Source organism: Saccostrea cucullata, unplaced genomic scaffold (assembly GCF_032062105.1).
Source record: "Saccostrea cucullata isolate Sc308-1 unplaced genomic scaffold, CSIRO_AGI_Scuc_v1 ctg142, whole genome shotgun sequence".
NCBI lineage: Eukaryota > Metazoa > Mollusca > Bivalvia > Ostreida > Ostreidae > Saccostrea > Saccostrea cuccullata.
The window spans coordinates 812,966-829,784 of NW_026939327.1; the positions used below are offsets into that span (position 1 = coordinate 812,966).

Consider the following 16,819-nt stretch of genomic DNA (forward strand, 5'->3'; position numbering starts at 1 on the left):
TTCTGGCCCAGTGGTTCTTGAGAAGAAGATTTTCAAAGATTTTTCCTATATATTTCTATGTAAAACTTTGATTCCCCATTGTGGCCCCGCCCTTCCCCCGGGGGTCATGATTTGAACAATTTAGAATCTACACTATCCTAGGATGCTTCCACATAAGTTTCAGCTTTTCTGGCCCAGTGGTTCTTGAGGAGAAGATTTTCAAAGATTTTTCCTATATATTTCTATGTAAAACTTTAATTCCCCATTGTGGCCCCGCCCTTCCCCCGGGGGTCATGATTTGAACAATTTAGAATCTACACTACACTAGGATGCTTCCACATAAGTTTCAGCTTTTCTGGCCCAGTGGTTCTTGAGAAGAAGATTTTCAAAGTTTTTTCCTATATATTTCTATGTAAAACTTTGATTCCCCATTGTGGCCCCGCCCTTCCCCCGGGGGTCATGATTTGAACAATTTAGAATCTACACTACCCTAGGATGCTTCCACATAAGTTTCAGCTTTTCTGGCCCAGTGGTTCTTGAGAAGAAGATTTTCAAAGATTTTTCCTATATATTTCTATGTAAAACTTTGATTCCCCATTGTGGCCCCGCCCTTCCCCCGGGGGTCATGATTTGAACAAACTTGAATCTACACTACCTGAGGATGCTTCCATATAAATATGATCAATTCTGGCTTGGCAATTCTTGAAAAGAAGATTTTTAAAGAATTTTCCTATATATTTCTATGTAAAAATTTGGTCGGCCATTTTGGCCCCAACCTACCCCCGGGGGTCATGATTTGAACAAACTTGAATCTACACTACCTGAGGATGCTTCCATGTAAATATGATCAATCATGGATTGGCCCAGTGGTTCTTGAGAAGATTTTTTAATGACCCCACCCTATTTTTGTCTTTTCTTGATTATCTCCCCTTGTGAGGGGACTTGGCCCTTAATTTAAAAATTTAAATTCCCCTTCACCCAAGGATGCTTTGTACCAAGTTTGGTCAAAATTGGCGCAGTGGTTCTTGAGAAGAAGTCGAAAATGTGAAAAGTTTACAGACGGACAGACAGACGGACGGACGACGGACAAAATGTGATCAGAAAAGCTCACTTGAGCCTTCGGCTCAGGTGAGCTAAAAACACTAGAATTTTCGGGGGGGGGGGGGGATCTCGAATATTACATTAAAAAGTGTTCCTTGTATTGCATACAGAATACAATGCTTATTATATGAACTTCAACAACTAAATGAATTGTAGAATAATTACTGTAGTTAAACCATAAATTAAATTTGAATAAAATGATTTATTCAACCCGAAGCCATTATATTTGTTAAAGTTAAAATCTGCAATGTGGAATATTACTAGTCAAAGACCCTTTCAATTAATCTAAACATGTTCACTTTATGTTACAAAATAATTGATCTGTAAGCGATCACAATTGATTAAATCTGAGATATTGGGTAAATGTTTTCAGATTTCTGATTTTTTGTTTGTTTTTTTATTTGATTTGATTTTTTGTTTGTTATTTGTCTTCATTTATTTTATATACTGAAAAAAAAAACTCTATTGCTTCTAACGTAAAGAACATTTAATTTGATGTAAAAGGTATGTGTATTCTATATGAAAACCAGGTTTGTTTTAATTTTGAAGCAAATAAATGTTTTCAATTTTATATTGTAAAGAATTAAATCATATTTCATGAAATAATTTTCGAACTTTATGATTGTTGTTTCTGTTTTACATCATTGCTACGTACAGTAATTATCATCTGACATCACATCAAAACCATTTAAAATTAAATCATATTTCATTTTTCATAACAAATATTTCAGAAGTATTTCATGATTTTCTTATAGTTCTTAAGTACGAGAGGGATGTGATCAAATTAGCAGACAATTGTCCGTTTTAAGTGATTATCTGTTAATTATACTTATGTGCGGCCGCAGTTGCCGCGTGTTCGAAATTTAGGGTCACGTGATTTGTTGGTATAAATATAGTAGCTCGCAGAGTTGGGCGTTTATCTAAGCTCGCTCGGTTCTTGGGATATCAAGTTCGGTAGTAAGGTACATGTACTGTGTATAAGAACATTTGGTGTTAAAAATGGACGATGTCGATATACAAATGGAATCTACTGACTTGGGTCTGTCGAACGAAGAAGCTGTATCTTTGTTTAATTCCTCGTTAAACAAGGCTTTAGAGAAGCAGAATTCAGTAATTGTGAATTCTATTACAAAGCTCACTGAGAAATTGGCCAGTTCTGCGAAGAGCGCTTCGCACGTGTCCGACGCTCCGTTTGAATTCAAACACGAGGGGCATAAAATTCAGTTTGGATTTAATCAGGATAGACTTTCAAAGCTGACGGAATTAGAACAGTGTTTGCAAGAAGGTGAATTATCGAAAGCTCTCAAAATAGTGACAAAAGAAAAGTCAGCATTGCAGCACAGAAATAAGATTCTTAAGATCGCTGATCGGCATGGGTGGGACACGGTTCATGAATATCTGGATGACCCCCTGGCGGACAATACTGAGGACGCTGCTAAGTTGCGTTATGTTGTTGGCAGGGCTGCACGAAAGCGTTCTTACAGGTCAAGGCCATATGATAGACGAAGAGGCTCTTTCTCCGCCAATGACTTTTTTAGCTCACCTGAGCCGAAGGCTCAAGTGAGCTTTTCTGATCACATTTTGTCCGGCGTCCGTCTGTCCGTCTGTCTGTCTGTAAACTTTTCACATTTTCGACTTCTTCTCAAGAACCCCTAGGCCAATTTCAACCAAACTTGCCACAAAGCATCCTTGGGTGAAGGGAATTCAAGTTTGTTCAAATGAAGGGCCACGCCCTCATTCAAGGGGAGATAATTGGGAATTAATGAAAATTTGGTGGTATGCTTTAAAAATCTTCTTCTCAAGAACCACTGTGCCAGGAAAGATGAAACTTATAGGGAAACATCCTCAGGTTGTGTGGATTCAAGTTTGTTCAAATCATGACCCCCGGGAGTAGGGCGGGGCCAAAATGGCCGACCAAAGTTTTACATAGAAATATATAGGAAAATTCTTTAAAAATCTTCTTCTCAAGAATGACAAAGCCATAATTCATCATATTTATATGGAGGCATCCTCAGGTAGTGTAGATTCAAGTTTGTTCAAATCATGACCCCCGGGGGTAGGGCGGGGCCACAATGGCCGACCAAAGTGTTACATAGAAATATATAGGAAAATTCTTTAAAAATCTTCTTCTCATGAACAGCCAATCCATGATTGATCATATTTACATGGAAGCATCCTCAGGTAGTGTAGATTCAAGTTTGTTCAAATCATGACCCCCGGGGGTAGGTTGGGGCCAAAATGGCCGACCAAATTTTTACATAGAAATATATAGGAAAATTCTTTAAAAATCTTCTTTTCAAGAATTGCCAAGCCAGAATTGATCATATTTATATGGAAGCATCCTCAGGTAGTGTAGATTCAAGTTTGTTCAAATCATGACCCCCGGGGGGTAGGGCGTGGCCACAATGGCCGACCAAAGTGTTGCATAGAAATATATAGGAAAATTCTTTAAAAATCTTCTTCTCAAGAATGGCCAAGCCATAATTGATCATATTTATGTGGAAACATCCTCGGGTAGTGTAGATTCAAGTTTGTTAAAATCATGACCCCCGGGGGTAGGGCGGGGCCACAATGGCCAACCAAAGATGCTCAGGTGAGCGATGTGGCCCATGGGCCTCTTGTTCGTGGCTTTGGCCAATCGTTTTACACCTCAGGAGGAAACTTCCGGTTCAACAGGGGCGACAGTCAGAGCCTAGATTTGGTTCACAGAACTTCCAAACCCCACGAGATTTTGGACGATGCTTCTACTGTAAGCAGACAGGACATCTTGTCAGAGACTGCCCCTACATCAAAGGACAACCTATCCCCTCCTTATCCTCGCCAATCCCAAGTGCAGCAAGCAAGCAATGAAAGCAATGAAGTTGAGTATATGTTTGAAGAATTAAATTATCAGTATGAATATGATCAAAGTATCAAAATATCAAGAGTAAAATCAAAGTTAAAAGAAAATATTGCATTTTGGAAGTCAGAGTTGAACGCTAATAGTTTTGTTATGAATACTATCATGTATGGCTATGTTATACCTTTCATGCAATATCCGTCTAGCACATATATTAAAAACAAGAGATCGGCTGTAAATCATTCTGAATTTGTAGGTTTAGCAATTTTAGAACTTGTTTCTAATGGATGTGCCCGAGAGGTTCATGAGCCTTCTTATGTGGTTAATCCTCTCACTGTCTCAGTCAATGCGTCAGGTAAAAAAAAAACGCCTTGTGTTAGATTTAAGGCATGTAAATCAGTACATAGAAAAGCAAAAGGTTAAGTTTGAGGGTGTCAAAGAAGCGCTTTTGTATGCCAAAGAAGGTCAATTTATGATCAAATTTGATCTGAAATCTGGTTACCATCATATAGATATACACCCCGATTTTCAGAAGTTTCTGGGTTTTTGTTGGGTATTTGAAGGTAAAAAGAAATATTTTGAATTTACAGTACTTCCGTTTGGGCTCTCATCTGCTGGGTATATTTTTACAAAAGTAGTAAGAACCTTAGTTAAATATTGGAGATCTCAAAGTATTCCAGTAGTAGTATATTTGGATGACGGCTGGGTTTGTTCAAAATTCAATGAGTGTTTAGAGATTGAAACTTTTCTTCGAGAAACTTTAAATAAATCAGGTTTTCAGATTAATGAAGAAAAATCTCAATTTACGCCCGTTGCAAATATTACATGGCTAGGGTTTATATGGAATCTAAAAGGCGGGTTATTTGAAGTACCGGTGGAAAAGATTACTTAAGTCCGGGCAGATATTGTTTCTATATTAGGAAATATAGGACAGGTAAGTGCACGCATGGTGGCTTCTGTTGTGGGCAAGGTCATTGCTTTGAAACCGTCGTTAGGGAATATTTGTCAATTGATGACGAGGAATTTAAGCATGGCATTATGTTTTCGAGCCGATTGGGATTGTGTATTCACATTGTCACGTGACTGTATTTATGAATTGGATTTTTGGTTGACAAATTTGTGGGCGTTACCTTCTAGACGAATAACAAATGCTGAATGTAGTTTACCTGAAAAAATCGTATTTTCAGATGCAAGTTCTTTTGCTGGTGCAGGATTTTCTATTGAACATGATAGCAAAATTGTACATTATATGTGGAATGATTTCGAAAAAAGCCGAAGTTCTACTTGGAGAGAGATTAAAACAATTTGTGTTATCATTGAAATTTTGCGTAAATATTTTTCAGGAAAGTTAGTCAAAGTTTACACAGATAATCAAAATGCATTGACAATTTTATGTAAAGGTAGTATGAAGTTGGAGCTGCATCAGCTAGCTTTAAGTCTGTTTGGACTGTGTGTAAGAAATTCTATACGATTAGAAATTGAATGGATTCCACGAAATTTGAATGTTTATGCAGATCATTTGAGCAAGATATTTGATTTTGATGATTGGGGAGTATCTGATAATATATTCAATTATTTAAATAAGAAATGGGGCGAATTCACCTGTGACTTATTTGCTGATTGTAAAAATCACAAAACAGAAAAATTTTACTCTAGATACTGGTCTCCTGGAACTGCTGGAGTAGATGCATTTGCTCAGGACTGGGCAGGGGAAAATTGCTGGATTGTTCCTGCTCCTGTTTTAATTTGTAGAGTAGTTTATTATTTACAATTTTGTAAAGGATTTGGTACTTTAGTTATTCCGAAATGGAAATCAGCGTTGTTTTGGCCAGTAATTTGGGAGGGAAAAAGTAAAAGATCCAAGCACTTTATTAAAGATTACATTGAATACAAGGAACCGCATAATTTTTTCATAGCAGGTTCAGATACAAACAGCATTTCCGCTTTGAAGAAGTTTTCGGGTAATGTGTTGGCTTTAAAAGTAGATTTTAGATAAAATGTGTTATAGTCGCAAAATAGATAAGAGCACCATGTGCATTAATGCTAATTGAGTAAACATATATTATGCACCATGTGCAAATTTCTAGAAATACACAAGCACCATGTGCATAACGTACATTATAGAAAACATGCACCATGTGCGAGATCATGCATAAAAATAAAACATGCACCATGTAAAAAAATAATCGTAAATAATAAAATGAGAAGTATTTATGCACTGAATGTATAAAAATTCATTAAATGTATTGATTTATTAATAGGAATACAAGAAGTTTTGGACGGAGATTCGACAAATAGAAAAGAATAAATCACTTTCTGCAGCTGTATCGGAAATTCCCCGTATCATCAGAAGTGGTAAAAGTGAGAAGACTAACAAATTATATGATGCGTATTTCCAGAAGTTTAAAAAATGGTGCGTGGGAAATGGTGTTTCTTATCTATACCGGCGTCTGTGAGTACAGTGGCAGTTTTTCTAAGTAGTCTTGTGCAACAAGCTGTGTCCGATTCTGTCCTTTCTGCGTATTTCTATAGTATTAAGTGGAACCATGATGTTAACATTTGTACGAATCCGTGTGAGACGAAAATACTTCAGATGATTATGGAAGGAGGGAAGAGGATTCTTTGCAAACCTGTTCAGAAAAAAGAGCCGATAACTCCAGAAATCTTAGAGAAAATTGTAAATAAATATGGTAATGACAATGTTAAAAATGATTTGTCTTGTGTTAGAATTTGTACGATGTTTTTGGTTGCTTTTGCAGGATTTTTAAGATTCAATGAACTTTCAAATTTGAGGGTCAAGAATGTGATTTTTCATGATTTGTATATGTCATTACATATCGAGAAAAGCAAAACAGATGTATATAGAAGGGGAAACGATGTTCTTATATCGTGCACAGGAAATAGAACATGTCCCGTTTTTTGGATGAAACACTATTTAAAGTTAACAGGACTTGCTGAAAAACCAGAAGATTATATTTTTCGGTCTATTCGTTTTTTCAAGTCGGTTAAAGGTTATAGCTTATGCTCTATTAACAAACCTATTTCATTTACGAGAGCACGTGAAATTTTATTTGAAGTGTTGTCATCTATTGGTTTAGATTGTAAAAAGTTTGGTTTGCACAGCTTACGCAGTGGAGGTGCTACTTCAGCAGCCTCTAATGATGTCAATGAAAGGTTACTGAAGATACATGGAAGGTGGAAGTCAGATTTATCTAGAGACACTTATATTAAAGATTCAGTTGTAAACCAATTGAAAGTTACAAAAAATCTAAGCATATAATTTGTTATTTCTTGTTTAAACAGTGTATATATAGATCAGTGTATTTTTTGGGGGGGGGGGGGGGGGGTATTTTACACATTACTCTCTTTGATATTCTAAGAGCTAGCGAGCAGCATTCTGTTTACGACACATGTGTTTGTTGATTATTTAGCACTTAATTAATTTATATTCGGACGAACGAAGTGAGGGAGAATATAATTATACTTATGTGCGGCCGCAGTTGCCGCATGTTCGAAATTTAGGGTCACGTGATTTGTTGGTATAAATAGAAGCTCGCAGAGTTGGGCGTTTATCTAAGCTCGCTCGGTTCTTGGGATATCAAGTTAGGTAGTAAGGTACATGTACTGTGTATAAGAACATTTGGTGTTCAAAATAGACGATGTTGATATACAAATGGAATTTTCTGTAGGTGATTTGAAATTGTCATGTGGTTTGAGATTTAGATTTATATACATGTATTAAAAATAAAGAGCTAGCGAGCAGCATTCTGTTTACGACACATGTGTTTGTTGATTATTTAGCACTTCATTAATTTATATTCGGGCGAACGAAGTGAGGGAGAATATAATCAGACAGAATGCCCATAATCTCAAAATGCAGGGATACCCTAACTATCAAAATAGGCATATTGAAAGAACAAGAGTCTCGTTTAAAATCATATAATTTCCTAAGCTCTATGGTCAATACAATCACCTTGTTAGTAAATATAATCTGATATTAAGTCAAATGCTGACTGAAGTTTTTCATACATGTATTATAAATAATCCATTATTTACATACTGAATTGTCGGTGTATTTTCGTTATTTCCTGATCATGACGTGGAGCACCCGGAGGATGTGACTGGTCGACAGTAAAATGCTCAATCCTCAATGGCACCTGATCCCATCTTTGATTTTTAGAGGTCAATGTTTGCTCTGATCCTAATTTGTATTGTTTGAATTGACTTTTGAGCTCGAATATTGTTCGTTATCTCCATATAGTATATGTTATCTGATGATTCACTCTCAATGTATACCAGTGCTTGGCATATTTTTAAAAATTGCTTCGTGAGCATTTTCATATAACAACGTGGCCCATGGTCCACATTGTTCACCTTTTTATATATCATTTCAGTATATAGGAAGTTAGTTTTTTAAGTGTAAACAATCTTACCAGGGGAACATGGGAGGGGTAAATATAGGATCCTCTGTAATCTACAATAATTGAAGACTTTTTTATATAAATAAGCACTTTTACCAACATGGCTGCAAAAGACTTTATAGAATTTCTCTTATAGGCCTACATTCCTATTTAAAAGAGTTATCTTCTTTTCTGGCCTCGTTGTTCCCTTGGAGTTATGATTTCAACAAGCTTGAATCTACACTGCTTGACAGTATTGCCATATTGATATCCACTGTGGGACGTGGAGACTGGTCCTTCGGATGAGACCGTATTAACCAAGGTCCCATGTCGCAGTAGGTGCTTGCATGAGAAAAAAAATCCCTCACTGCTCAACGGCCCTAAGCTTAGTGCAGAGTATAGGACAAAATCTGCAGCTCTCCAAAGGCAATGATGACGTTTTCATATGATTGAAAAATTCTTGAGAGGAAATTAAACAATATACAAACAAAAAACAAACCATACTGATAGGACAATTTGTGACTTTGCAGTTGCAGAATATAATTCTTTAAATGATTTTTCCAAGATATTCCTATGTAAGACTTAGTTTGCCGATTGCAGTCCCATCCTAGCCACCCAGTTTCATGATCTGAACAAAAATGAAATTTCTTGCTGAAAATTCTATATTTTATTACTGAATGTGTCTTCACTAATATAGAGAAGATTTTTTCCTTCATATATCTATGTAATGAAGCTTTGATATACCTTTCAGCTTTTTTCACCAAGTTAATTTTTTCAAAGATTCCACCAAACTTTTTTTCTAATATTCTTAATAATCCCCCCTTAAAAGAGGCTGTAGCCCTTTATTTTAAGTTTTAATACCCTCTACCCAAAGAAGCTTTGTGGCAAACTTTGATTAATATTGATTCTGAAAAAGAAGTAGAAATTGTGAAAGTTTACAGACGAGCAAACGGACGACGGACAAAAATGACCAGGAAAGTTCTCTTAATGTTTCAGTTTTGGTAAGCTAAAAAGACTAAATAAATATTAAGGTTCAGGTATTCTCAATGCTATTTCTATAGAGGGTCTTTGTTGTTGCACTTTACCGTCTGTTCTGAATAGGGTTTTTAAAAAAAACTGAATGATTTGTGTGCATTTGAATGAAATTTTTAAATATACGCACTCCCAGTTTAATTTTTTCTGTATAAGTTTTTGTGTGACAGTCAAACCACACATAATGTAAATAAGCGATTCCATGTACCTTAAACCTGTGTTTAAATATCACACCAGTGACGTAACGATAATCGTGACCCATTACCTTACGAAAAAAAGTCAACACAAAAACATGTTTCCTGATGTGATTGGAAATAACTAGCATTTACCTGTTCTTTAAATGATTATTATACCGGTCAAGATGAACCGCTATGTGTATGCGATTTTGTTGATTGTTTTATTTGTGTTATGTGAGGAAATATCAGATATTTACGGAAAAACAGTGCCGACCATGCCATCAAAACCATTCAAACGAGGTTTAAGCATAATACCAGAACATGCCGAAACGCTGAACATAAAATGCACAGGTAAGTCGTCAAATATAGACTTTATTCTGAATACCTTGTAAAAAATGAATGTTTATGTGTACGTTTAACACAGCACCAACAAGTTTAATGTACAGCAAATCAATGAACACTCAAATCAGATGTACACCATATAATTTTATATACATTATATATTTATAATTAATTTACATTATTGATAATTATTATTATTATAAAATAAATTTGAGAACATCTTATCAAATACACAACCAATATCTTCAGTGGCCTGATCAAAATGTGTATAATCTTTTGAGTACACACTTGTACACGATTGTGAAGATTTAAACGTTCCACAATTAAAGTCTTTGTAAAGAGGCTTTGTCACTAGTTTTAAGGTCAATTTATAATCCGATCTTCAATTAAAGATGTTAATTTTGAAACAATAAAAATTCTTTAACTTTCATTTAACTTGACAGAATCATCTACTGAAGACGTGTATTCCTCGATATGCCCATTGCTTATTGTTAAAACATCTCTTTTCATATGCATCAAAGTACATTTATATCCCTTCTGGGTTTTTTTTTTCATGTGTTGATTCTTAGTTTGCTTAGATGCATATTATCAGAAAGTTACTGATACGGGATGTTCACACAGGTACAAGTCTGAATTTTATCAGTATTTGATATGCATTATCTAAATTGTTTTGTTTATAATGTCCTTATACAGTCCGTGTTTAACCTTGATACATGTCTAGTTTGTCATCCTAATTGAGATGTGTTACAAATTGTCCTGTATTTTGTTGTGGGAAACATAACACTGTCGACAACTCCACACATCATGCCATGTTAATCGCTCACTCTTCATTGGACAAACAGAAACGTACGATATATTGGTTTAACTTCCACAAATTTACTTCCGATAAAAAATACCTTTTTCAAGTTAGTTTGATAGCAAGTTTTTCGTATTGAATAAACTTTTATCCATATTCGAATCCTGATACACACACAAAAGAAAAAAATGTAAAGCTTTTTAAACACAAAACTATTAATACCTTGGGATTACAGATATGTATTTATATGTAAACTATCTTGATTCAATTTAAATTCTCGATTAAAATACATTCACTGAACGTTATCAATTTGGATACATGATTGTATTCAAGGTGTATAATGCATGACGCACCTACGAGGACAGAAACGATAGAACCTGATGATTTCTTAAGCCTCATCAACTACATCTACCAGAATACATGTACTCTTAAAGTGCTGAAACATCATACAATGTACATTTGTTTAGCGCTGTAGGATATCTACCGCTTGTTATTTTTTTTTTCAGATTGCATATACAGAGATAAAACTGATAGTAAAATTGGACATTCATCTGTGCAAACTAAACATAATGGAAGAAAGAATCACCACAGGCGAAGAAATCGTAGAAAAAACAATAAAGGAAAACATAGAAGAAGGAATAACCTTAGCCCAAACCATCATTTGGCAAGTTCTGACATGGCGGCCTCTAAACCATCAGCTCATCACATGATCTATCCATCCAATCACCAACAAGATTTTCCTCAGTTGCCAGCTGCAGTTGCACGATTGGTAATATCTATAAAGATATCCATTACGCTTTTTGTGTATTTTAAGAGTAAAGATATTTGTGATATTTTAACTACAAGGAAGCATTCCATGAAGATATACTACAGAGAAAAAGATTCGAATGCAATGTGTTTATAGTGATTTTAGGCAAATTATTTTCCATGTTCGCATCAAAGACTCAAAGAATAGATTAGAAAAATACTCGAGGTATCCGACCATATTAAGACCTGGTTTTCTTACCATAACTTTTAATTGTATATAAAATACATGTGTACTCTGATATTATTTCAAAGCATCTTGTACTAGAAAAGGATTTTTCACGAGAAATTTTCAGAAAAAATACATGAGCAGTTATTATTCTTTGAAGATTCCATTGAAAATACAGTACATTGTTTAAAATAAAAAAAATAATTACATGTAATAAGAAAATCAATAAACCAAATGGTATTAAGAGGCATTTGATTTTATAGAAAAATTATTGCAAATTATCTTTTCACCTTAAAGATTTCTTTTAGATTTGATTTTTATTGAATAAAATCAAAGAGGGATGTTTCTTCAAGGATGCATCAAGATAATAATTTAGGACATGTCCTTCTCTTACACACTAATACTAAAACATGAAATTCTGTCTAAATATACTGAGTATTCAGTCCATAAATAAGCAGAATATCCAACAAAAGTATACACAATTGAAAAAATATTAAATCTATTTTGAAACTTTTCCAGAAATTGTGATACCACTTTAAGTATTAAAAAGCCTTGACGGTTGTTTTAAAATTAATGTGCGGTGTTTATCATGGAACTAGCTCACTTACCTTTCAAAGATCTCCAATTGCATGCAGGTGGTGTTACCATTTTTCTATAACTCGTAACTCGTATTTATTCAAATGTAAAATTGGCTCAATTGCTTTGTAAGAAATGTGCAAATCTTCGATATATGAAGTCTCAATCCGATCCGATGACAACCTAAAGTAAATTTTAATTGGCAATTTTAGAACCCTACCACAACATTGGTAATAAATCACATGGTTTCAATTGATAGGAATTTAATTTGAATTTTTAATCGAGAGCAAATGCAGCAAATGGTTTTGTAATTATAAAAACATAGTTACATATACCACTATGTAATTTGATTGGTTTTTGCACAATTATTAATTATATATATGTAGCATTGTTATAAAATGAATTTCATTTTTCAGTCGTTGTATAAGAAATGAAAAGAATAAAATTAATATATTGCATTAACAGGAGAGAAGATTGCACCCATCCCTGTCAGGATCTATCAGTAAATTGAAACAGACACTTACAAAGATTGTTCAAAAGATGAATCGAAAGTTGAATGAGGTAAATAATCATTATCTAGCCATAAAACATGTTTTATGAAATTGATGTTTTCCATATCTGTTTCCTCAGATTTCTCCAAGACACTGTTATAGATACTGCATCAGAGAAGTCATCTTTAAAACAATAACACATGTTGTTCTTTAGATGAAGTTTGAACGTCGAGACTCTCAAGTATCAGCTAAAAACAGCATGATGAAAGTCCGAGAGGAGTTACAACACATCACACAGGAAAACAATAGGGCATATGGTCAGTATTCGAATGATGACGGTATATCCAATTGGCAAAACACATACTGCCTTCGTTAACAAAATAATTGAAAAAATAATATGTACATTTTCGTAAATTCCAATAACAATGAAAAAGTTTAAAATACCCGTTAAAGCAATAAAATTGATCAGGTACAATTTTTAACAAACAAAGAGTCTTTTTGCCTTTTTAATTCAGTAAACAACAATAAGATTATTAAAATCAGAAATTACAGATTTACTCTTCAAATACTAGTAAACAATATAATGATACATTTACCTTTACATTATATGCTCTTCGTAGATGCTATTCTCGATGTATCCCAGCTGACCAGGATGGTTTTACTGAAACAGTCACAACTTGGAGCCCCTGCTCCTTTCCATCACGTGGAGAAACCCGCCTGGATGAAGAAAACCCACTGGAACTATGGACAAATGGATATTGCCAAAAACGAAAGTTATCTCGTGAACAGTACCTACTTAAAGATCATGAGGATGAAAACGTAAGAAGTTATTTTATGACTAAGAAATTGCCTTTGAAAAATAATTATATTTTCGAGGAGGCATGATCAATTATAAATTGGATCGTCCAAAAGCGTCTGTTGCACATTCAAACAGTGCTTTTTAAGACCCAAAGACCGAATTTACATATAGATACATTTATTCAATGATAAAATCATAAAACGTTGTGTAAGAATCATACACAGTCTAATAAGTATATGTTTTGGGTTTGAGATTTTGGTTGCAGACTGAGAAACTTTAGATTTTTTATTAAAGCAATTTTGTCCAACAAGATGCCCGGATGGTACAGCTAAACGACGCCATGAAGGACGGTTTGTCCGATCTAGAGCGATTAAGAGATCTTAAGATGCATGCTCGACGTGTCCTGATGGAGCTTTATGTCGGGATAGAGAACAAGGTCATCCAGAAGAAAGTAGACAGGTACAAGGTATGAAATTAAAAAGAGAAAGAAGTGTGATAAAAACTCATAACGAAATGTACTACTGTGTAGTAAGAATGTATTTATGAAGCGAAAGATGAAGCAAAGATTGATTAAGTTATGAAGGATAATAAAACACAGAGAATTGGACAGATATAGGTTCAAAATAAAGATTAATTACAATACAAATATAGGATTATTACATATAAAGAGAAATTGGAGGGTAAAAATAAATATCAAGCAAGGTAGAAATTCATAGGGATGTATAAAAATATAAGTAAACTAATAAATGCACAAGAAAAAGTGACAAATGTAAAATTCGTGAAATGAAATGATGGAGAAAACGAACAGTCTTCAAGCTCAGAAGTCCGTTAAACAATACAAATCAGGAGCAGAGTAAACACGGACATCTAAAATATTAGAGATGGGTTTAGGTGTCATGGAGGAGTTCACCATCCTCTACCGAAAAGCTAAACGTGGAAAGTATGAATAATTGAAACATTTGTAATCAATTCATAAGAAAGGGAAAACAGACGGAAGGAGTTGCGGCTCTTGTTCAGTGGTGCACGGTTTTTCATCAGCTCCGACCAAAATGTAGTTTTCAGTTAAATCCAGCTGAGAATGTATGTGGAAAAGGCTTAAAAACTGTCAGAGTATGTAATGGTGTGTTATGATTTAAAAATTCGGAGAGAAATTGCTGAAATATGTGAGTTAAAATTTTGTGTTTGAATTTTATGCTGGGCTAACGTTATGAACATTACTCACGATAACCTGAAAGTGTGATTTGTTAGATGTCCTAAGCCTGTATCCTAAGTTCTAAAATATAAGACATAAAAACCTAGATACTGTTTATGAGATAAATACATTTGGTACCATAAAGTGGTGTGTTCATTATTGCCATTGTGTAGTTGTTGGAAATGGGTGAATCGAACAAAAGAACTCTTCAAGACATGTCAAAATCTTTTGCTGAAGCGACAGCTCGCAGTCCTAAGAAATCAAAGGAGGGATCAATATCTGAAAGCCCTACCACTACCTCACAGGAGCAACAAAACCCATCTCCTATTTTTACTTCAACGCCAACATCGCTATCTACTAATGGCTATGAAAACTTAGATCCACACCTCCAACAATTAAACCCTGGTCTTCAGCACCACTATGTGTTAAATGGTCCATTGACATTATCTCCAGAGGATATTCTAAAAATTGCTGAAGCTGTTAGAGAGGGTAAAACAAGGAAATCTCCTCTATGATTGAAGAAAAAGTTGCCCCACTTCGTGAGGAGCTAGACCATCTACGTAAGGAGAACAACGACATGCGTCGACAAATTGATGAGCTTGAACAGTATGGAAGACGACCGCTCATCCGAGTATCAGGAATTCCGGAAACAGAGGGGGAAAATACCAGTGTGAAACTCCTTAAGACTACCTCAATGGCAGGAATAGAGCTTTCTCAAGATGATATCGTTAACTCGCACAGAGTTGGAAACCCCAAAAAGCAACGACCAGGTCCGCGCCAAATTATAGCTCGCTTGAAATCTGTTGACACTAAATTTCATGTACTTAGAAACTCAAGCAAATTTCGCGAAAACGAGGAAACCATGCAAATTTCGGTCAACGAGGATTTGACAAAATTTCGCGACAGACTGCTCTTTCTGTGCCGACAACTGTGCCGAAAAAATCACCTTAAAAGTGCCCGATCCTCTAATGGAAAAATCACTGTCAAAGACAATCGCGATAAGTACCATCACATCAGAGACGAATCAGACTTAGTCAAATTCGGACATGAAATTCAGGAGGCTGTGTAGGTGTTTTTTCCCTCAAAATCCTCTAATGACAAATTTTCAACCCTTTTTGACAAGTTTTTCAATATGACCTTAAAAATTAAATGTCAATCATAACAAAAGCTACAATCTAATCTATTGTTTTAATGATCCAGATTATACCAACATTATCCACAACTTCTCAATTCCCTATACCCTCTGCATTTTTTGCATCTCTTGTTTATTCAATGTATATACATTTTGGTCTCTTTGAATATGCACTCCGCAACTTGTTTTCGTGAAGATACCATTTCTACTGATGTGTACCTTTACAGTTTTACCACAATGTTAAACCTTTTCAACACAATTACACAATTTTTGTGTTCTTTTATTCACAAAAGTATACAGTATATTACTATTCACGTTATCTCTATGTACATATTCGCTTTCCATTTGTTTTTCCTGTTTATTTTGTGTTTACGTTACATGTATCCTTTCTATTATTTTTTTGTTAACTTTTTGAACTATGCATTATATCCAAACTTTCTTAGTCATGCAAACAAATATGTGTATTCAACTACTGTAGTTTTTGAATGTGTCATAAATTTAGCAGCTACCGATTGCAGCTTTTTGTTTAAAATATACTTTTGTCACAAGGTAGATAATGGGTAACTCCATTGAACAATATCGTGCTGCAATCGGTCTTTTTTATTTATCTGGCAGATGTACATCAAAAACCTGTTTATGGTCGTTTTTTCCATGCGCATGTTTTTTGCAACTAATGAAAAATGTTTTTAGAATACTTGCTCATTGCTTGACATCCATTACCCTAAAATCTGTGTACATCAACTTTTATTTACAATTTTTCACATTTGTTCTATTGGCATGTGGTGATATTGAGGTCAATCCAGGCCCGATTGAAAATGTCCTTGACATTCTACACCTTAATATTCGTAGTATTAGACACAAATTAGATCACTTAAACTCTTTCGTTCATGACTTCGATATTTTATGTTTTACTGAAACCCATCTTGACCAAACGGTAAATAATGATGACTTATATTTGGATGGGTTTTGTAATATAATACGAAAAGATAGG

At 34.7% G+C, this 16,819-nt stretch overlaps 1 protein-coding gene across 1 annotated transcript in view; it reads left to right on the plus strand.

Moving 5' to 3' along the window:
* Nucleotides 1-9,435: 9,435 nt before the first annotated feature.
* The window catches only part of LOC134252871 (uncharacterized), a 39,673-nt gene continuing 32,289 nt past the window's right edge, over nt 9,436-16,819 (plus strand). The window contains 6 exon segments of the mRNA XM_062735414.1: nt 9,436-9,878; nt 11,172-11,434; nt 12,680-12,775; nt 12,920-13,022; nt 13,326-13,524; nt 13,799-13,970. Coding sequence (XP_062591398.1) covers nt 9,692-9,878; nt 11,172-11,434; nt 12,680-12,775; nt 12,920-13,022; nt 13,326-13,524; nt 13,799-13,970 — 1,020 coding nt within the window. The 5' untranslated portion in view covers nt 9,436-9,691.